This window comes from Colletotrichum chrysophilum, assembly GCF_026319265.1.
Source record: "Colletotrichum chrysophilum strain AFK26 chromosome Unknown scaffold_20, whole genome shotgun sequence".
In the NCBI taxonomy this organism is placed as follows: domain Eukaryota; kingdom Fungi; phylum Ascomycota; class Sordariomycetes; order Glomerellales; family Glomerellaceae; genus Colletotrichum; species Colletotrichum chrysophilum.
The window spans coordinates 258475-280550 of NW_026517307.1; the positions used below are offsets into that span (position 1 = coordinate 258475).

General features: G+C 53.7%; 6 protein-coding genes across 6 annotated transcripts; 3 read left to right on the forward strand and 3 right to left on the reverse strand.

The window, feature by feature from the left end:
- Window positions 1-2289: 2289 nt before the first annotated feature.
- Window positions 2290-3971, forward strand: COL26b_003579 (uncharacterized protein; the record flags this gene model as incomplete). Its single annotated transcript, XM_053176474.1, has 3 exons — window positions 2290-2372; window positions 2423-2521; window positions 3815-3971. The coding sequence occupies 3 exons, from the start codon at window positions 2290-2292 to the stop codon at window positions 3969-3971; spliced, it is 339 nt and encodes a 112-aa protein (XP_053039561.1).
- Window positions 3972-4986: 1015 nt separating this feature from the next.
- COL26b_003580 (uncharacterized protein) lies at window positions 4987-5703 on the reverse strand (the record flags this gene model as incomplete). The annotated part of the gene is made up of 1 exon (XM_053176475.1): window positions 4987-5703. The coding sequence occupies one exon, from the start codon at window positions 5701-5703 to the stop codon at window positions 4987-4989; it is 717 nt and encodes a 238-aa protein (XP_053039562.1).
- A 1982-nt stretch (window positions 5704-7685) lies between these two features.
- On the forward strand, window positions 7686-8756 carry COL26b_003581 (uncharacterized protein; the record flags this gene model as incomplete). Its single annotated transcript, XM_053176476.1, has 2 exons — window positions 7686-8004; window positions 8071-8756. The coding sequence occupies 2 exons, from the start codon at window positions 7686-7688 to the stop codon at window positions 8754-8756; spliced, it is 1005 nt and encodes a 334-aa protein (XP_053039563.1).
- A 354-nt stretch (window positions 8757-9110) lies between these two features.
- Window positions 9111-9789, reverse strand: COL26b_003582 (uncharacterized protein; the record flags this gene model as incomplete). The annotated part of the gene is given in 2 exon segments (XM_053176477.1): window positions 9111-9142; window positions 9159-9789. The coding sequence occupies 2 exon segments, from the start codon at window positions 9787-9789 to the stop codon at window positions 9111-9113; spliced, it is 663 nt and encodes a 220-aa protein (XP_053039564.1).
- Window positions 9790-10559: 770 nt separating this feature from the next.
- COL26b_003583 (uncharacterized protein) lies at window positions 10560-13213 on the reverse strand (the record flags this gene model as incomplete). The annotated part of the gene is made up of 2 exons (XM_053176478.1): window positions 10560-11608; window positions 12163-13213. The coding sequence occupies 2 exons, from the start codon at window positions 13211-13213 to the stop codon at window positions 10560-10562; spliced, it is 2100 nt and encodes a 699-aa protein (XP_053039565.1).
- A 1120-nt stretch (window positions 13214-14333) lies between these two features.
- On the forward strand, window positions 14334-16225 carry COL26b_003584 (uncharacterized protein; the record flags this gene model as incomplete). The annotated part of the gene is made up of 6 exons (XM_053176479.1): window positions 14334-14493; window positions 14550-14962; window positions 15016-15428; window positions 15483-15729; window positions 15780-15919; window positions 15994-16225. 6 exons carry the CDS (start codon window positions 14334-14336, stop codon window positions 16223-16225), a joined length of 1605 nt encoding a protein of 534 aa, XP_053039566.1.
- Window positions 16226-22076: the final 5851 nt, after the last annotated feature.

Sequence of the window (22076 nt, forward strand, 5' to 3'; positions counted from 1 at the left end):
AGTGTCCCCTACCTCACCTTACCTTGGGTACACTACTTGGGGAACACCCGAACTAAACTCTCTGCAAGTTGTCTGCAAGTTACGGCGGGCGGCACTCACTCGCTGCTCGCACTCTGTCTGCTGCTCTTGGATGGTGCTGGATGGTGTTTGGTTTTGGTTCTGGTTCTGTGCTGTGCTGGTGCTAGACTGGGCTGGCCTGGGGGGAAAAGTACCTCGCGGTGATGATCCCAGCAGCAATTGTCCACTCCTTTCCACTCTCACCCTCCATTCCCAGCTTGAGGTGACCAGCGGGGACCACACCCACCAGTGCACCCCTCTTTCGCCTTTCCCTTCCACTGGCAGCACCACCACCACCACCACCCAACCTTGAACCCACAGCTCATCATCCACTTTTCCCATGCTGCATCCCATCCATCCCCTTTCTTTCTTCCACCTTACCTTACCTTACCTGAATGTACAGTATGGGTACTCATCCCCCTAAAAATTCGCTGTAAGTAAAGTAAAGTGCCCGTAGGGTAAGGAGCATTTACCAGAGGTGGTCCGCCCCATACAAAGCCGGCCCCTCATCTACCCCCCTCGGGACCAATCAGCAAGCTCCCATCATCAACCACGCCTTCCCCGACCTGAACATCCTGAACATCCTCACTCAGTGGGACAGGCGCCACACCTCCCTCTCACACTCCTTCTCCCACCTTCGGCTTCTCTCGCGCACTCTTTCTCTCTCTTTTCACTGTGCGTTTGCGTGTGCGTGTGTGTGCATTGGATTGAATCTCCTTGCCTTTCTATCAACCTCTCTCTTCCTCTCCTTTTACGTTCAAATTGTTTTCTCTACCCACTGCAGCAGCTTCTGCTACAACTATTACCCGACCTTACTACTACTGCACCTGCTACTGCAACTGCTGCGCGGAGCTGCACCAACCATCTCTCTCCCCTCCCCTGGTCTGGTCTGCTTTACCTACCTTACCTTACCTTACCTACCTTGCATCAAGGAGGTGCTGGCATCAGAGAGCTCCTGTCGCTGCATCTGCCTGATAGGTTGGGACTTGGGATAGAATACCTTACCACTCATCAAGGAGGTACCTCGACCTTGTCCTCTCTATCTGTCTCCTTTCCCCGGACTCCCTCATTGCGGGCGCGCTGCTGCTGCTGCTGCTCCAAACGACCCAGGACGGTTCGGTACCTCACTTCTTCGTCTGGGCTGTTTCTGTACGGATACACCACCACCTCACACCTCCCGCCCTCCGTGCTTGCACTCCTTCTCTCCTCAGATCCGACCGACTATCGATCTAGTCAGCCACTTTAACCTTCGCCAGCAAACACCCCCGTCCCTCGTCCTTGTCTCCCCATTCGTCGTCATTTTGCCGGCCGCCCTGTCCTTCGACAACCCTTCTTCTTCCTTTCGAACTCTAGAACTTCTACACTTCCACCTCACCTTCATCTCACTCTGCAACTCTCTTCCTACGTCGCCGCCACTGTTGGACAACTGCTCCAGCATCTTTTGCATTCCCTCTCGTTACATTCCACGAGAGCCCTTTGCTTGGAATTCCCCAAAATATCGCTAGCCCTGGAACAAAGACCAGAGACGGACCATACCCCCGACCATCAAGGACGGAAACGCGCACCGGTTTTCAACCCTTCACCTACCCTCGCCTGTCTCAATCCACCTCGCTATTGCCAGTCGCACCTGTGGACAGAGACACCCATATGCCACATTGCCTGCGACTCATCGCTTCCACGACTTCGCGATCCACCAAGAGAAACCCCTGAGCACTCTTTCGCCTGCTCCCGCCTGCCTAGTGCTCAATACCTTCTCGTTGCGCACCAGTGCAGAATCCACTTCCGCGCCTGCTCCTCCCAAGAAGCCATGAGGTGAGACAAGCCCTTCAAATGTCTGCTCAGGTCCTCCGCTGCCACGCTCGCTGGCGCCCTGGTTCTGTCTTCCATCGCCACTGCCCACCCCAACCCGCATTCCCTTTCGATCCTTTGCGCCCGTGTCTCGCAAGCTAACATGTATCCTTGCACCATGTAGAGGGGATGGCAACCGTGACTGAGAGCCCGCAGAGAGTTCCTCTGCCTGCCGACGGCCATGCCGATCTGACGTCGAACCGAATCGTACCTATCCCGACTCCAACACCCACTATCCAAATGTCTGCTCCATCTCCTGGTGAGCCAATGGAGATAACCTCCTCTGCGAACCCTAGCTCCTCTTCACCTTCCACCAAGCACGATCCAGACGCCAACGGCGACCGTAAAAATACTTCTCCCACCGACCCCAATCCCTCAGTCACAATGCCCGCTGCGCCAGCCGCTGCCGCCGCGGCTGTCCACCAGCCAAAGATTGTCCAGACTGCATTCATCCACAAGCTGTACAGGTGAGCAATAGATGCTGCTTCAAAAGAGGGGGTTGGCTAATGCAACGCAGCATGCTTGAAGATCCCAGCATCCAGCACCTGATATCGTGGTCAGCGAGCGCCGAGAGCTTCGTTATGTCTCCGTCGGCAGACTTTTCCAAGGTTCTCGCGTACGTGAATTTGTCCCAATCTACTCTGGCCAATGGCTTATCTGAGAATAGGCAATATTTCAAGCATACCAACATATCCTCTTTCGTTCGACAGCTTAACATGTACGGATTTCACAAAGGTTAGAACGCCGCTCAGCTCGAATACGGGCAAGTTCCAAGGCTGACACGACGTAGTAAGCGATGTTTTTCACACTACCAACCCGGAGACTGCTCTGTGGGAATTCAAGCACGGAAATGGCAACTTCAAAAGGGGCGATCTCGTCGGGCTGCGGGAGATTAAGCGCAGAGCTTCTCGGCATGCTTTAGTCCACCGAGAATATCCCAACTCCAAGCCGAGCCCGTCGCAGCCAGGGACCCCGGCGGAGCCGATGCCCCCTCCCAACGACGGCTCAGATCCTCGAATGGGTGGCATTGAACACACGCTTTACGATATGAGCATGCGCTTGCAGAGAAGCGAAGAGAACGCACATTACATGCACGTGAAACAACAGGCTGTGATGGAGACAATGTCGCGTCTCCTTCAATTCAATCAAGAGCTATCGCGGACTATTTTGAACCTGGTTCCTAGCCCAGATAATCCAGTTCACAGAGATGGTGAGTTCCGCCTCTTGTAAGGGCGAGCGAATTCACTGACAGTCAGCAATTAGTTCTTAACCTGCAGGCGGAAATGGCCCGCCAGGCGGATATGCTTCGGACAATTGACGACCCTCAAGAGTCCCCTTTCGCCAATAGCCGAGCTTATTTTTCCAACGTCGAAAATGCCCCTGTTTCGCCCCGACAAGTACCCCAAGACGACCCAAGACGAGCCAATCTTGCAGTTCCTCAGCCAAGAGGGCAGAATTTCTACCGGCCTCCCGTACCTTCAAACTTATCCATTAGCACGCGACGACCGTACGGGTCAATTGGCGGGAGTTCCGCGCCCCAGGCCTCATCTCCCTTGAGGGGAGCGCCACCTCCACCTCCGCCGGGACCTCATCCCTTGGCTCAGGTTGAGCCGCCTCCTGGAAGCCTTGCCAGACGCCACACGTCTGCCGATATTCGCGCGCATGGTTGGCAGCCAGCCGCCCCGCCGTTCGCTTCCGGTCCTCCCTCCGGGGCCCCTTCAGGACCGTGGCCATCGTCGCCCAGTCGGCTCGCACCAGAGGACCAACGTCTCAGGGAGTCGTTGTCTACTTACTCACTACAAGGTGCTACTCAGTCACGCCCTCTTTCCCGGCCCGCAACTCCTCCTGCGCCATTCTCCAACGGCGGCGGAGAAGTTTTTGGAGCCTGGTCATGGAACTCGGCCAATAGAGACAATAAGAACCTGTCCGTCAGGGACAGCTCTGGACCTCCTACTCGGCGCGGCAGCATGGCCCACATCCTCAACCCGACGGACACAGCCGAGAGGGATGACGAGGACGAGGATCCGCGCGGTGACGATGACCGCAAGCGCAAGCGAATGCAGTGACCAAGCTTGCGATGCTGTTTCGGCGCGCCGGCGCATGTCGCGCTACACGGCGAGGCGCCCGTACATTTTGTGACAAATACCGGATGAAAGTCGGAAACGTTTCCTTTTTGTATAGAGGAAGAAAGGTGGTGCCGGATTCGGGCCGGCATATGATTTTGCACGGATACCTCCTCCACGGCCGTCCACCAAAAACGAGACCCGAAACGTATACGAAGCCCACGGCCACAACATAATCGGATCAGGCTCCTGGTCAAACATTTTCTATCCCCAAGTGGACGGCTCATCTGGATACTTCTTCACAGTCAAAAGTTCTACACCCCTTATCGATTTACACGCATTTACACAGCATCCACGGCGGGCTTGCGTGACACAAAAAAACATACACCACACAGTCTTAGTAATTCAGCGCCCTTGCGGTGTCACAGAACCAGACCCAGTACGGATCGCGCGACCCTTTTCTCATATTTTCCCCTCTCAGATGGAGGCTGTATGTTTACTGTCGGAGCTCAGGAAGAGGAATACCCAACGGACACTCGGCGGCGGGATTTGTCAGGATTTGTCCATATGGGGGAATAATTGCGTTGGCGATACCGCATTTAGGATGCGTCAGAGGAATGAGGTGATTTGAAGCATTTTCCATATCTGATTAATAGGAGCACCAGCTATGTGTGGCTTTCGATATGGGGCCATGGCGAATAGGTCTTGGCCGGATCTAGTGTGGGAAAGGTGCAATGCAACACCGAATGCCAATGCAGAACATAATTTTCACTGATTTAAGTTGCTGTCGACCGCGGTGACCGTCGATCTGGGACTTGAAAAATGCGCCCGACGACGCCGACAAGGGAGGCAGGCCGATGACGTTTTCCGTGAGATTAGGTCCCAAGGCTTCGGGTCAAGGGAGCCAGCCGCAAACAAATGTCGATCTGCGCCTTGTCTTCAGCGCCGTTTTGATCCGTTTCTACCACCGTCCCGGAGACGACGACGACGACGACGACAACCGTTCGGGCTTCTGCGCTTAGACGCTACCATCCACCTTCTTCGTCTTCTTCTTCTTCTTGTTCTTTTTCTTTGTTTTGGCTTCGCCTGTCTCGGGTACCACCGCCTTCCCTAACCGTATGGCATCTTCAGGTCTCGCTTCGGAGACGCCGGCCTCCGCGTCGCCTCGGTGCGTCTCGACATCTGGTACAACAACAACATCGCCCGCTTCGGGAACATCTTCTTCATCCATCCTGACCCTCTTGGTCTTCTTCTTTCGGCCAAGTCCGCTCCGTCCCTCCTCTTCCTCGCTCTCCTCTTCTTGAACCCTGCGCTTCTGCGCCGTCTTGTTGTCGACTTCACGGCCACGCTTGCCAAGGAGACGACGGCTCAAGTCCCGCTTTGCCGCGGAAGCCTGCTCCTCGGACTTGGGCGCGGCGTAGCCGAGGCCTGTGTTGGGATTCTCGAAGCGCAGGTCGGAGTCGTCTGCCACGCGGGTTCTGCTGGTCGTTGTGGTCGTAGGCGTTGCCGCGGGTGACAGTTTCGTGAGGGAGGAGAATGTGCCGTTGTTGGCGGGTGCGGAAGTCGAGTCTAACGACGAAGACGATCGCGCGAGGGAGGGGTATTTTGCGCGCATGGAGTTGAGGAACGTCGTCTGTTTTGCGGAGGCGAGGGATATCCTGTTGTAGATTGCGTTGAAGTCTGCCGAGGCGGGGAGCCTGGGCGCCGACTGGGCGGGTTCTGAGGAGGGTGCCATGGTGTGTCTGTCTTTTGCGAAGCGTCTGGGCTGTTCTCGCGCCGTGTGGGACGACACTTGACTTGTTCGCGTGGAGGCAGGATTTGCGCTTCGTCGTCGAAGCTGTTTGCGACAAAAGCACTCGAGACCAAGGTATGGAGGCAGAGCTGGAAAACGGCATCCCAAAAGTTTTTTGGAGAAGCTTGGTCCGTGCAGGGTCGTTATCGTTATCTTGAGCTCCGAAGCGTCAGCGCGCGCGCGCCTTATCTTAGCGTCTTCTTTTTGCAGCACGCTAAAGGGGGCAGGTTCAGGGGTTCGCAGGTGTCAGATGGAAGCCAGCCCACGGAGAGAAAAAGGGGGTTGCGTCTTGCCGGGCTGAGGCGGTGCAACCTTCTCCACAGCTCGCGCGGGCTTGAAGGATCGGTTTGGGTGTGTGTGCTTGCCTCCCGGATGCGGATGCGGGGCCGGGGCCGGGCCGATACGGGTACGGTTCGGGACGGTGAAAATGTGTCCGATTGATACGAGGTAATAATTGATGACGATGGAATGACAGTGATGAGAAAAGGGACGAACGTGTCATCCTCTGTGTCTCGGTGAACAGAATGCGAGGTATATATGTGTTTGCGCTGAAGGACACGACGTTTAAGACCAGAATGGCGTGTATACAGCGGTACATAAGCAGGCCCAACATAAAGTAGGACTTGTTCTTGGCGTCTGCGTGTCTACCTCTGCTTTTTTCTCAATTTTTTTTTCTTCGGTGGGAATAAACTGGACGTAAGTAAAGACTTGTTTCTACCGCATTGAGAAAGGGTTCTGTCTGACACGCTTTGCAACGTCCTTGGCGGGTGAGCCTGTGTAACAACGTGATCAATCGCACGACTTCATGACAATGTGACCAAGGCCGGTGGACGGGTTTTTATTTCAATCAGTGGAGGGTCGCAACGTGGCGCATGCATCTTGGGGTCGTTGTTAACATGTCCGTAGTGAAACTACATGGAGTGCATTCCTCCAACAAATTCCTTCAGCCTCAAGACTTGGTGAAGTTTAGTCGTGTACCATGGGATCTGAGAAAAGAGAAGCATACATAATACCTGATGGGAGAAAGACTTAGGGTCGGATCCTATTGACCACGCATAAGCTGCGGCATTGCCAACGTCACTCTCTGAATCAGATGTATTTTACTTCACGGGTTGGGATCAAGCTATTAATACGCAAACTCCACAGAAGCTTCTGTAAGAGAGGGCGTGGTCTGAATACTTCACAACTCGGGAGCGGGTTTTCCAGAGAGCCACCGACAAAATGCTTCGCTCGAAACTTCTGATAAGGAGACTCAATTGCACCAAGAATGACGACACATTTACATAACCACACGTTTCATCTTCAATCGACAGGATATGGTTCGTCGAGGAGAAGACAGTGTAGCTTCGTCTTCAGCGCAGTGAATGAGGGATCGGGTTGATACTGTGTGATTCGGGGCTGACATCCGTCTCGCATTGCTCCAACATATTCTCATGCGCGGCGATTACTCAGTTGGGAAAATGCCCAGACTTTTCCATGCACCTTTATCACGCAGAAAAGTTGATGTTATGGACATGAATTCTCGAGAAAATTTAAATGAGCCCAAACGCCTTCCTCGACACTAGGGTTGTGTTCAGTTATGCTCATGCATCCCACAGATTTGACCTCTTTCACCGACGACTTCACGGTAGCGACTGAATAGACATCGCACCGTAAGCTTCTATTTACAGCAAATATGAATAGTCTCCCAAACTTCAGCCATGGGAGCTACATAGACCAAGACCATGAGGATCTGATAACACCCAGGTACCCATTCTCCAATACCTTTGAATACGACTCTGTGCTAATTTATTCGTTTCGACAGACCTGGCAGTAACAACGGACTATCTGACGACAGATTCCTTCATCTCATCACTACTGAGCTCCTCAGAGACGCGCATGTACAGGCTTGGGACCGTGAGGTGGGCGAGACGCTGTCCGCCATGATGACCATGGCCGGCTACGACGACAGGGCCAAAGCCGTTCACCTGGGGTTCTTTGGGGCCGCCGTCTCAGACTCTCTCGGACCGTATCCTTCGGTTAGAACGCCTCGTTGGGAGAGCTTCATGACGGACGACCACACCCCCGTTGAACTCAGCTGGGCCTGGTCTGACGAGCAGAGCACACCCACGGTCCGTTACTCGGTTGAGCCCATCGGATGGACTGCAGATTCTGCCAACGAACAAGCTGCTGCTTCACTGTTGAATAGAACCAGATCGTATGCTCAAGGTCTCGATCTGTCTTGGTACAGACACTTTCTGCGAAGTACGACGATTTGTTCAAATCATGCAACCCAAATGTCCAGAAACGGATGTCAAGATTATAATATAGACGAAGCTGTTTCTTCCTCGCAGACCTTCTCTGCCTTTGACCTCGAGGACGACGGGAGCACCACGGTCAAGTCTTACTTCATACCCACCGTGAAGCCCTCCTCTCTGGGCATATCGAATTTGGACCTGGTTGAGCAGGCTATACAAACCCTGCAACCACTAGGCCCAGAATGTTCCTCGACAACACTCATGGGCCAATTCAGCTTGCTCAAAGACTTCATCCTCTGCCATACCCCCATGCAGCAGCCGGTGGTAGAGATTGTCGCAATCGACTGTGTTAACCCGGCCGACTCCCGCGTCAAGATCTACATCCGGTCCAAGAACACGACCTTTAGCAGCATGATCAACGTCATGAGCTTAGGCGGACGACTCCCCTTCCTCACCGATACCGTCATGTATTCGCTCAAGGAACTCTGGGTTGCAGTCTTTGGTTCCGGCGCAGAAGACGACGTGGGTGCCTTGTCGAGGCCGCTGCCCACGATAGATCATCGCACCAGCGGCATCCTCTACTACCTAGAGCTGAAACCTGGTGCTCCGCTCCCCAAGCCCAAGGTCTATCTGCCTGTTCGACATTACGCTCGGGACGACGAGCAGATTGCGCGTGGTCTGTCGGGCTTCTTGGAAAGGAGAGGCAAGTTCTTGGCAAATGGTGTGACGTATCACGAAGGAGTAAAGAGTCTGTGGTGAGTCTGACAGTGGCATTTATGTGGATGAAATGCTGACTTTTGACAACGCAGCAAGTATCGGAGGCTCGAGGATGGACTGGGATTTCACACATACATCACCTGTGATGTGAAGAATGGTTCAGTGGCCGTCAGTACTTATCTGAACCCTGAGCTGTACCACCCTTCGAGGTTTGAATGTACTGGGTCTCGAAGCAATCATCTATGACTTGAATATTAGTTTGCCGAGCGGCATCTCCTTTTTTTGTCCGTATGGACACAAATGCCGAGACGTACGTATAAGCGTATTGATACCACCAGCTTTCCATCTTGCTCGTAATTAAACCAAGAGTCCTAATATGTATTACTTTATCTACTTCTACCATCCCTGGCTTATGGCCGCCATCGCCCCTAGCACGCAAGTCACGTTGCTTCTTCCTTGCCATCTCCAAAAGCTCTTCCCACTCCTCCTCCGTCTGCGGGCATCCCTCTCCTGTCTCAGGATTCCACTTAGACTGCTCCCCAGAGCCAATGCCGCCCTGGCGCAGTACATCCGTCCCCCAGAGACCAGAAACCCAAAACTTCGTGTCCGTCCATGGCAGTTGGCTCTTGCACTCCTCGTCGCAGCAGTAGAACTTTGTAACGCCCGCGCGCTGAGCCTCCTCGATGTTGTCCCAGTCAAATTCGTGCAACTCCGTCATCCTCTCGCTGACCGCGAGGAATTCGTCAAATATGCCGACAGATGCCACGATGCGGGACAGGAGAGGGTAGGTAGCAGGCAGCAAGGCCACGGGGTGAAACGTCTTAGAACCGTCCGGATTCTCGATCACAAACGATTGACGGTTCTTGAGTGCCTCGCCTGAGGCAGCTGTGCTATCGAGGACGGCGATGTCGGTGATGGGCCCGAAGATCGGCCAGGCCAGGAGCAGGGCTTCGGGGCACTCGACGGCGGCGGTGGGCTGGACTTTGTCCCAGAGAGACTCATCGTCGGACCGAGGAAGAACTGTTCGTTCAGTGATGTCCAGTGTCGAGTAGACGATGGCCTCGGTGGAAGACATGGTGCAAGTGCCGCCAACTGCGACGTCTCTGACATACGGGAGATGCAGAAGAGGGTGAGGAAACCAAAGGACGGTTGGTGAGGGAATGGAAAGGAGGCAGGTGAGAAGTACTCATGCACATTGAAATACCTTAGGTACCGACAGATGGTTCATAGCGGAGTAGCAATCATAAGTGGCAATGGCTGGATTTGGCAGAAGGCATCCATGTACTTACATGGGTGTCAACTTGCTGCCAACCCCACTCTCATGTTTGATATATTCGACCTCGATAGCCCCCGCGCATCTTTGTTCTTCCACATGTCATTCAGAATATTATCTGAACCTGCAATTGAAACACATCATCGCAAACAATATGTATTCCTTCGAGATTCCTTAGTTGTGACTGCAAACGCGGACCAGAGGCATGCTGTCTCAGTATATGATCCGCCTTCTCACTCCAGACCACCACATACGACCATACCCATTGGAAAACTCGGGATCCCGTCCGCTCTCCCATAGATAAGCCAATGAGGGCTGGAGTAGTAGTCGGGTCGGTGACGACCGGCGAATGCCCGGTGTTGTATGTTTTTTGACGTTTTTGCCTCTGCCCTGGTGGTGGGTGACGATAGCTTCATTTTGCCAGTCATGGGGGAAAGCGGGGCCATCCACGAAGGAACCTGTTTGAGACCAAGTACGGACTACGAATCAAGTATATAGGTTAGGAAAGCCACGTTCACAATGCTTCAAGGTTATTCGCGGGGTTGATTTTCATATGTGGTAGACGCTGTCGCTTATCTAAATGTGACAGCAACCTTGATGTGCTTCGTGAAAGGCACCTCAAGTTCGACCCCTGCCTGTTTGCCGTCAACAGAAATACTCTGTTTCCTCTCCCAGACCTGACTGGGAATTCTCACTTTGCCATCAAGACCAAGCGGCGCCCAGGCCTCCAGCAACCACCCAGCCTTGAACACTTGCCACTTCACAACGATTCCATCCCCAACAGGCGTCGGTACTCTCCCTTGCGCCCATTTCAGCCCATTTACATCAAACCTCGGCCAGATCCTGAACTCCTTGAACCCAGGGGCAAGAGGCTCGACGCCCAGGGCATACTGCGACGGTATCGAGGTCGGCCCGGCGCCAAAGAGCTGCGCGTATGAGCAAAAGTCGCCTTTGAAAGGCGTGCCGTCGGGGTTGAGAAACTCCCAGGTCGTGCCGGTGAAGTGTTCGCTTGATTTGTCTGCCATGGGGCCAAAAACACTACGAAGTACGCGCTCGCCTTCGGCTGGTCGACCTGCTTGAAGCGCAGCTTGAATGTGGAAGGCGGACATTATGGGTGAGATGACGGGCGGTGGACCGGGGGTGTCTGGGCTAAAGGATAAAGGGGCCTCATTGATGGTAGAGGGCAAGACGAGTGAACCGAACTTGTCGAGCAGGCTAGGCATCTGCTCTTCTTTGCATATGTGTTTTAGAATAAGCCAGGCGTGCATTTCTTGCTGGAAGCCTTCGGTGCGAGTGTCTGTGATATTGTAGTGTCCCGAGTTTGCGTTGAAGCAGTGCTTACGAACTGCGTCCACCATGCTTATGGCCGACATTGCGTAGGCTTCTGCTGCCGCTTTGTCGGAGATGCCTGGGCAAAAGGCAATATGTGCGCAGGCTTTGAGGGACGCAATGAACAGGGCATTGCGCTTTGTGGATATGCCTGTTTGGAGTCCATTGTAGTAATCGTAGTCTCCCCCGTCGAAGCCTTCAGCGCAGACAAGACCGTCCTTGTTTACTCGTGCTGAAACATAGGCGATGCAGCTTTTCAGCTTGTCCCAGCAGAACTTGACCAAAGCATCGTCTCCGGTGTACAGCCGTAGTCGTAGATCACAAGGATCAGGTAGAGAGAGTAGTTGATTGTCTCAATATTGAAGAAACCGTCAGTCAGATCTCTGGTGAAGTCTCGGCCAGGAGGCACCCCTCCCGGGAGAAGCCCGCGCCCTGTTTCGTCACCCTTAAACCTCAGCATACAAGCGGCAATGTTCCCTCGTATGTACTCTGAGCCCGCCGTGGAGTAGTAGGCTGATCGTCCACCCACGATGATGTCGGCTGTCCATGGGTATCGATCCCGCTTGGCACCATCGAAGACGAATGGAAACTGATTTGTTTTCAAGCCAAAGTCACCGAGAACCGCCGGTGTATTAAGCCCAGATTGGCAAAGTACTTCATTGTTGGGATTTCGGACCACGAGGTTTCTGAAACGGCAAAGTTGATCTTGCCCTGCCCCGATGGCAACAGAGCCCTTGGGGAAATAGGGGAAATCAGGGTGATCGGGAGGAACTGCGAGACTTGCGAAGCCCTCTGCGAAATAGTTAGCGTAGTCACTCAATTTCTCCCAAAGATGATAACACCTACCGACTTTTAGACCGCCTTGCTTGAAAGTTGCAACTTGGGTGTTGTCGATGCTGATAGAGACAGGGGCCTCGCCGATGCAACTCGTCCTAATGCGCAACCATTCGCCTTCAGATATCTTGGGCTCAGGGATCTCAACTGAGGCAATGAGCTTTGGAACCAAAGTTGTCTGGGGCTTATTGTAGTAGCCGAACCACTGTTCAATGACTGCTTTGCCATTTTCGACATTGAGCTGGAAGAGCATTCCCGGCATGCCAGGAGACACGCGAACCATCCACGCCAGACCTCCCTCAAGGATCATGCCATCAAACTCCAAGTTGTAGTCCGTCCACAAATGTCCCCACCCATAAGCATTGCATCTTTGAGAGTCTACCAAGACACCCATGTCTTCCGATACCTGCCATGGGGAAGGTATAGAGCGAGCCGGTACGCAGTTCAGCTGCAACGTCCTCGCTCCATATCCCCAGAGCTCTGACAGAGTCTCGTCAGAGCATTGAAAGTATCCCGGAAGCTTATCAACTGGAATATTCGAGGTTGTTGGCACGAAGCCTACCAGAGAGATGCGTACGGAGCATGGGCTCTTCGTGATGAGAGAGACCTTGAGCCAGCGCTGGCTTCCTTGCACACACTTGGCCTCGTAGAAGCCCGGGCCGCTTACTCGAAAGCGGACACGGCGGGAGGTATCGGCACCGGCTGAGAAAGGGTATGGCCCATCGCCTTCGCTCTTTGTGATCCCTGGGTAGCCTTCGGAAACCGTGAAGTCAATCAACGCCTTGTTGGAAGGCGTGTCAAGTCCGTGGATATGTAGCACTGGGATGCCGGCCACGGCGACGCCATAGTCAAGGGTGACACTACCACTCTCCTCTGTGAAGTTGGTGAGAGTGGCATAGGTATCGAGTCGAGAAGTCGTGAGGCTGTTCGCGGATTTGGTGTTGACAAAACTGTGCACCAATTTTGGTATGAGGAACTCGGGGATCTCGTCTTTTGCGAAGAGATAGTTTGGCGAGAACGGCTCCGGTATGGTGGAGGGGATGCTAAATTCGAGCTGAGCCATTTTTGCGTACTTGGATACCTTCTCTGGCCTTTTCTGTTCTTATGAGCTTCCAAACCAGATCATTGTGTGTTGCAGTCGCGAACTATTGTCAAGCATAAACACTTCGTAGTCGGCACATGGAAAGAAATGTGGAAGAGGTCTATGCCGTCGGCGCGTCCATTTACCGGATCAGACGACCGAGAAAGCTGCCGAAAGACCGGGTGTTTAGGACTTCCCTTTCGAGCATTAAACAGGCCAGCCGGCGAGCATAAAGCTAGTCTGCCCAGAGACCGGGCTTGTCTAATCTGATGGCAAAGATGCTAGGTGGGCTAACCACGCAAGGTTCTTCCATTTCGACTTGCTTATCACCGCAAATAGTCGACGAGGCCTGTCTAGATGGAGTAATAACGGGGAAACCGCGGGGAAAGCATTGGATCATGTCGTCAAGAAGACCCGGTCTTGGTCATGAGGACGGCGAAGTTCGTCCTGAGTCGCTAATTCCAAGTTTGCCGGCCCCAAACCCCACAAGCTCCCCTGCAACCCCCGCAGTGCGAGCGCACCAGGGGTAGCAGCTCCCCTGTCAAAGTAACTCTCATTGGCCTCGTGCGTGAAGCTGAAGATCCGCAAATCCCCCACGGAGAAATACCCCTGTCATACAGCATTGACAGACCCTGCCTGCTGCTCTTTGCAATTGAGTTTTGTCGCGTGTTGACGTATCAATACCAGACTGACGAACCCGAGAATCTGGCCATAGTATTCCCCGCCTTCCTGGTCTCTTTACCTGGTTCACGGCAGATAATTATGGGATCCCAGCCCGGACATGGTGAATCCCCAGTTGAGTAACACCAAGCCCCCGGGCCCCCGCAAATGCCAAATGCAGTCATGTACCCGCCCCTGTCTTCTCCAGATGTGTCAAGTGGCCCCTCGTTTTCTGGAGTCCCAGGTTCAAATGAGCCCTAGCCTCGGGAACACGATCTCAACCTTCGGCAACAGTGAGGCTCGTGGCACCACCTCGGCGAAGCGAACGGGAGATGAAAACCTACCGTCGTGTATAAAGCTTGGGGTGGCCACTTCTATTGCGACGTGGTTGTCTACTCGCAAGCGTCGACTTGACCTCGATTAAAGTGAGGACATATCCGCAATGGCTTCATTAACCGAAAAGACGGCCTCAAAGAAGGATCTGCATGCGTCGCAGCATGCTGAAGCACCGACGAATGTTGACCTTGAGTCGGTCGCCAACCACCAGGACGAGAAGATCACTTTGCAGTACATATGGGAGAACAAAAGAGTGCTGGGATGGTGTAAGTTGATGGACCTCACGAGAAAGAAGCCATCTCCAACTCACGCTCGCATCAAGGCCTCCTGATCTTCCTCTTGCCGGTGAACTTTGGCTACGAGGCCAGCACTGTTGGCAACCTGCTTGCTGTAACGCCCTTCCTTGAGGAATTTGGCCAGCAGGTCGACGGCGAATGGGTCGTCAGTGCCAGAGATCAACAAATCCTCAACGCAGCAACGACAATCGGTCTCTTCGTCTCGGCGTTCGCGACCGGCTTCGTTTCGGACAGACTTGGGCGTAAGAAGACCATCATCGGTGCCTGTATCCTTTGCGTTGCTGGCGTCATCGCGCAGTACTTCGCCAAGTCCATTATGCAGATATTCGGCGGGAAAATCGTGGCCTGCTTCGGCTTCGGATTGGGGCATTCTCTCGGCCCCGTTTTTGTTGCAGAGCTCGCGCCTGTCAGGATGCGTGGAACCTGCTTGGCGTTAGTGGTGCGTCACACCTGGACCTAAATCCCCTTTGGAACATAACTAACCTTTGAAAGAACACTATGATTGTGATCGGCCAATGGCTCAACTCTCTGGCTGTCTTTGCGAGCGACAAGACGCACACTGACCAACTCGCATGGCGCATCCCTATCATCACACAGATCATCCCCCCGGGCCTGCTCCTGCTGGGTCTGCCTTTTCTGCCCGAATCACCCTCATGGCTGATTATGCATGGAAAGCCCCACGAAGCGGCCAAGTCTTTCCGTCGATTCAACGGACCCAACTTTGATGTCGATGAAGCCATGACCATCATGACGGTGGCGGTAGCCAAGGAACAGGAATACTCAAAGGAGGGTGGATCTTGGCTTCAGTGTTTCAAGGGCCCTGATGGTCGTCGGACACTGATCATTTGTTTTGTGTTCATCTCACAACAATTCATTGGAGTGAACTTTGTGTCTGGCTACTTAACGTCAGTATAGAGACGGGAAAAGCAGTACGGTATTCGTTGCTAACATGGCCGCAGATACTACTTCCGTCTCGCGGGCGTCCAGAACCCTATCGGCATCGCTCAGGCAGCGTTTGCTGTGCAGCTCTTCGGTAACATGTGCTCCTGGCCTCTCATTGACCGCGTCGGTCGCCGCCCAATGATCGTCGGTGGCTGTTTTGTCATGACGGCCACTTTGTTGTTGATCGGAGGCATCGGCACGTTGGAGAACAACCAGAAGGCGTTGATGGCCACCGTCAGTCTGATGACGATCTGGGGCTTCTTGGTAAGCGCGACGCAATCCGACTTTGTGGAATTGTGCCTAAGTTCTCGCAGTACCAAATGACACTCGGCGCGACGAGCTACTCGGTCGGAGGAGAAACACCAAGCAACCAACTTCGCCAAAAGACGTACAGCATCAACATCATGTCCGCGACAGCTGTCTCGTGCATGACGCTGCAGGTGATGCCATACCTGTGAGTCTAGCCCCTACCGATGCAAGAAACAGCATGAGCGCACAACGGACCAAAACTAACGTTTGGTAAACCAGAATCAATCCTGACCAGGCTAATTTGGGGGCGAAAATCTGCTTCGTATTTTTCGGTCTGTCGGTGCCCATGTGCGTATACTTGTACGTCTGCCTGCCGGAGATGAAGGGTCGCAACTATCTTGAGCTGCAGGAGATGTTCCAGAAGGGTGTGCCAGTACGGAAGTTCAAGACGTATAAGTGTGATTGCATGCTTGATGCATCGCAGACCAAGGTGGTTGACCGCGAGGAGTAGTGGGTAGGAGCACTGCTGTGTTGACGACACTCAAGCGGGGCAATTTGTTCGCATATCTTAGATTCATAGCTTGGCTGGCGTGAATGGAAAGCCTTGAACTCGAACGCCCAAGGCGAAGCGAGGAGGTTGGTCCTCAGGCAGAAGCCCCCCTGAGGCAGCAACGCCCTCCGTCCCAACGCGGCCGCCCCATGGTATATGCCCCCAAAAAACAAGTCCGTCTATCACAACAGTCCGTGGTCTAGTGGGATCAGTAGGCGCTTCAAAGCGAGTTTTTCTGAACGTCTCACACCACGGGTGCGCAGGGTTCGAGACCTGCCGCCGTTAGAAAAATTCCTTGCATCGTTACACCTGAGGTTGGTAAGAATCTCCTGGGAATTTTCATAAGCCTCTGGCTGAACTTTTCTTCTTTTTTTCAAATTTTATTTTCAGATTTGTTTTCGCATGTACCTCATTCATTGATTGCGACTGATGGCTTTGATGTGGTCGCGGTTTTCGAGGGTGAGTCGTCGACGCGAAGGGCAGGAGCTTAATTACCCCACACAAAGAGATGTGGGCGTAGAACGACCCAACAGTCTGGTACGCTAGGCCCGTGCGGTGCTAGCCCCCGCTTGTAACGGGGCACGCTATGGTGCCCCGAGCTTCCGGGAAGAAGGTGTGGTCTGGGCAAGGTAGGCAGGCAGGCGTCAAGGCCCAAGGTCCCAAGCCCGACTCAGTGTCACCTCATTCCGGTCGGTAGCGAGATTGATTCGTTGCCCGCGACACGGGAATAATGCAACTGCCGATCGTTTTGTGATGTCCCGGCGATGTGCGATGCCCATCGGACCCCTCCGCGACCCAACGCAACCGCTCTGAAGAGAAGCTGCAATCTTCTTTCATAGGTATGGATAAGCTCGCCAACAGCGCTTCCATCCATTCTGATGCTAGAATTTCCCATGAAGACACCTTAAGTGGATAGGTCAGACTGAGTCACTCCTCTTTGCTAGCAACAAAGTCCCAGGACATTTCGGCCAAGACACCCCGTCCCGGGAGCTAGTTCTTGTCGGATGCAAAGTTAGATTAGATGGATCCGTGATTCTGGGTTACAGGGGTTTTCTGACTCGTCGAGGAACATAGGGTCCAGCACAACGGAGGCAAGTCTGTGAATAGGACAAATGCCGTTGCGTGCGAAGCCGGGTCAGCATTAGAAGATTGGATAAATCTGGGGTGCTGATGGTCGGTGTTGACAGCGGTGGTGAAAGGGTGGCTCGTAAGCCCACCAATCCGGTTATCAGGAGCAACTTATGCGCCCATCTTCTGTGATGGAAGCATCTGAAACGTCTAGATTGACCGCATGCAGGTCGTAAAACCCCTTGAAAGGCCCGACTGTTTGGTTGCAGCGGTCCCACGCTCATGGATGACCGGGGTCCAGGTCGGACGGTTGGGGTACGGTACGCGGCTTGGTGGCCCCGCCTCAAGAGCCCAGCAGGATTGAATATCGTAGCGTCTTGTCTATAGCAGCTATATTCCGCGACAAGAGAAGTCTCGATTGATGCAAGCCGATGTGATTGAAACGTTGCAATGTCATTCAATGTCGATAGTAATATCGCCCGGGTTCGGTAGCTCGTACATGGTGTCTTTCAGCCCGTTGGAACGCATGCGCCATGGTGTGATCCACTGCCTCAACGGTCTCCCAAAGCTAGGTATAGCCTTGTGTGGAGACGCCAAGCCGCATGAGCTGCCTGTACACTTCGATTTGTGCAAGAAAGGTTCTTCCGGAAGACTTGTAATAGCCGGCAGCCATCGACGTCAGTCTTCCAGGAAGGCTGAGCAAATCCCGTTCTGCCTATTGCTGGCACAAGCTCACCAATGCAAAGCCTCTTGTCAAAATTGGAACGCATGCTTTTGTGCGGGAGCAGCACGCAATCCGCTTGGCGCAATACTTCTGTTGCAATCTCGGCTGTGGCCATCCCTCGGACTGTGTTCGCGGTCAATCTTGGACGCATCTGGCTTCCAAACAACCCAGCTCACCGACACACCAAGAAGGGTAGCGTTGGAGTGGGTCGGTGTCGGCCGACACTTCCTTGTGTGTCTCATAAGTCAAGCGACCCCATTCCTCGGACATTTTCTGAGAGTGCCCGACTGATATGCTTCTTTCCGTGCGTTAAATCAAATAGTGATTCAAGGCATTGGTTCTCTTGATGCCGGCACCGTTCAATGTGGCAGACTTGGTGATGGAGACATCGTCGGGGCAGAGAGAAGTGTCGGTGAAGGATGGCTGTCACCCACAAGTACTGTCCTAGTTTCCGAATCTCTGGGTTCTAAGATAGCGTACTTTCAAAGTCGGCCAACTGGCCATTCTGGGATACATAGCCCGCAGAGGGGAGCGGCCGAGAAGCCGGTTATGGCCGCCTGGCGGATGCCTCGTTCCAATACCTGCAGAGTATCCATCTGCACGCATGAGAGATTAGCATGTGACATTGAGGGAGAGGATTCATTCTGCCTTGGACTCCGCTAGAACACAACCGCGGCTGTCCTAAAGAGCTCGGGCCAAGCTGATTGAAGTTGTGATGGTTGTCTGGTCAAAAGAGCGTGCCATCGCGACGACTGGGAATTGCAAGGAAATGTTGTCGACGAGAAGCACCAGCAACAGTCGATGCACCGGGGCGGGGTCGGCGGTGGGCACCCCAAGGTCCCCCCTGGCGCTCCATGTTCAGTGCCTGCACCATGGCGCCTGTCTTGCACGGGGCGCCGCTAACGTAGTGCCCGTGACAGGCCCCGCTGTGCTTGGTAGGGGTCTCCTTGAAGTCCCAGAAATTCAATTGAGGGTCCATGCATCTTCTTCCAACTACACACCACTCCAAGCTGCCATCCTCGTCCATGATACAACCTCCAATCCGGGTGCGCCATTTCTTTCCCCATTGCTACGCCGCTCTCTTGCATCCATTGATTGGAATAAGAACGATTCTGACAATCAATCAGTCTGCCTCAGGGGCCAGAGGCACCACGGCCCCAGTTATCCGCTGACCATGCGTTTGCGAGATCCTGGAAACGTCGTGGCTGAGGATCACAGCTATCGCCACCCTTTAAGCCCTTGGCTGTCTACGGATCCCTCTTCACTTTGGAATCACACGGAACACGGACACGGAAGCGGGAATTGGCACGTTTGTCAAGACTTTGTCCTGCTACAGGACTGGCCAGCTTCCGCTTGAGGCATCGCTTATGCAGGGCCAATCCCACGGCACATCGCCTCTGTTTCCGACAGGCAAATAATTCGTTTCCAGTGTCCGCAAGACATTGGATACTCATCGCCGAAGAGAGAGCGGTGAACTGGGGTAAGAGCGGGGATCAACATTCAATCGACGTATCTTCTACAGTCTTGGGGGCCGACGCACCTCTGATCCCTGCCATTTCTGGATCCCAGAGCTGCCGCTCCTTTTTCGCGAATTTTCTCTTGCATATCACCATGCAGCTCATCACACATTACTGACCCTCCATTCGCAGAAGGCCGAGCCCCGATTCAAGGAACGACCTCGGCCCAAATTGTGGCTGTTGCCTTCTCTCCTTGCCTCTTTTCATCACGTTGGCCAACCACGTGAGCACACCAGCCACATCCAGTGTCCTCGCGCGACCTTTTGATTCCAGCTCTCACGCACGAGCCACACTTCTCGCCGAGTTCTGGCGGACGCTCCGCAGTCGCTCCGCAACTCTACTTGTCAACCAGTTTTAGTTGCATCGCAAATGCACCTATACACGATGCCACTGGGTCAATTCGTTGAGATTTGGTGCCTCGGCGACTTCCAGCCAGCGAGCTGGAAGGGTTCCTTGGATTGACATATCCCAGCGGCTTTGTGGCTGATGCTTTGCATCCCGTGTTGAGGATGACAGACGCCTGGCCGGCTTCGTGAAGCGCCTTCCCCGGTTTCCATACAAAAGTTCAGAGACGGGAAATGAGCAGAGAGCCTTGGGCTTATACCACGGAGACGACGCCAGGATAGGCTTGGTCAACCTTCTGACCAGCCACAGACCGGGTTTTTGGGCCGTTGGGTAGGGCTTTGCGGCCCGCAGCCTTAGGGATTATGTGCCGGTCTGGTACTAAACTCAAGGGTGGTTATGAGACACAAGTTGTGCTCAGAAATGCTCAAGGGGCGACTTCCTAGTCGGCCGCAAAAGGACAAAACAGCCAAGTCTGGGTGCGGACAACTGCGAATCGGGCGACCCAGCCTGCCAGCCTACGCTGTCGATGTTGATTGCACCTGCCCAACGTGGCTGGGCTCTCGAAGCAGTTGAATGGTGGTGTCATATCACTTTGGATGGCTGGTTCGCCATTTCTTGTCACCTCTCTTCTTTCAGTCAGCCCGTGAGTGCTCGAGACGAACGTTATTTAAAGTTTTGAGTATAAGACCGTCAACTGTCCATCGTCACCAACAATATCTCAGTCTAATTACGTTGTACTCGCTGATGGCTTCCTACAGTTCGAATTGTTCAAGTCTATCTGTAGTTTACCTTAGTTCATGCCATAATGTCGCCCTCTGAGCGGAGACCGCCCCTTGAGAGGTGAGTTTCCGGTTGACCTCATGTCATGATTTCAGGCTTGCTAACCTTTTGCAATCAAGCAGTGTCACTCCATCTATTCGATTTGACCCTCTCGCTGCCCGTATTCCACGCCAATCACAGCTTGCGAGGTTCCAACGCGAAGACCAGAGAGAAGGAAACGCTCTTGTCACCCTAGCCGAAACTTCTCGAGATGTGAAGTCAGCGATTCAATACCACAAATCCCGTGCCGCTCAGGCGATCAAGCTTTTCCAGAAGAAGTTTGGGAAGCAGCCCGAACAACCGTCGACAGAGTCTGCCCAACCAGACTCAAAGGGGCGCAACTCGACCTCACAGATGGAAGCGAGTGGCTGATGAGCATGTCTCACCGCCATTCGGAGGCCGACGAGCCCAATCGGACCCCCACACAAGGCTCAGATGCAAGTACACAATGTTTTAAGTCATGGAAGGAGGAGGAAGTTGTGCAACACATGAAAGAACAAGGTGAGGGATGGGGCGGAGGTTATGATGAAATGCGTGGTTGTAACACTATCCCAGACAACAGTTATGAAATATCCTGTCGTGTATTCGGTCAATTTTTTTTTTCAATAACCCTTATTCAGGCCAATCATTATGTTAAGGAATCAATACCTTGTCAATCATTGTCACTGGCGAGAAACATTGGTTGAGGTGCAGGAAACAGGGGCTTCTATTCCAGCTCATGCCGCCATGCACGCCCGATGGACGTGAAATGTGCAACTATGATGTCTTGGAGTTGCCAAACCTTTCTAATGTTAGGTTTATTCCATGGGTCTTGGAGTTGACGGAGCTTCTGACAACCTTTTAAGATCAGGCTGGCATGTCGGGCACGGCGATGCAGGGGCTCTCAACTCGGAAACCTTCTCCATCTGTTCTCTAACCCCCTTGTATTGCGGGAATACCTGGACGCAGACCCGGTGAAAGACTGTGTGGATGTAAACGTGGGATACAGGCAGTGGAGCGGGCCAATCGCGTTGTATGGAAACGCGGCTGGCAGACCAACCCGAGGTACCAGCAGGCGTAGCGGGGTGCGTGATATGTCCAACACGTGTGGGTTCGGCACACACGCCCAGCAACAACCCCCGTCTCCCTCCTCTTAAAAGGGAACCACAGACCGCCTTGCTCCTCCTCCTCCTCGTCACCCCTCACTCTAACATGGTCAAAGCTTCTTTCCGAGATAAAGCTCCCCCCCCGGGGGGGGGGGGTGTGGGGGAGGGGGATCAAGTCAGCCTGGTTGACCGGGCTCCGATTCCGCCTTGGACGCCGTGAGTCCGCCCGGGCAAGACCTGCACGACGATTCCAC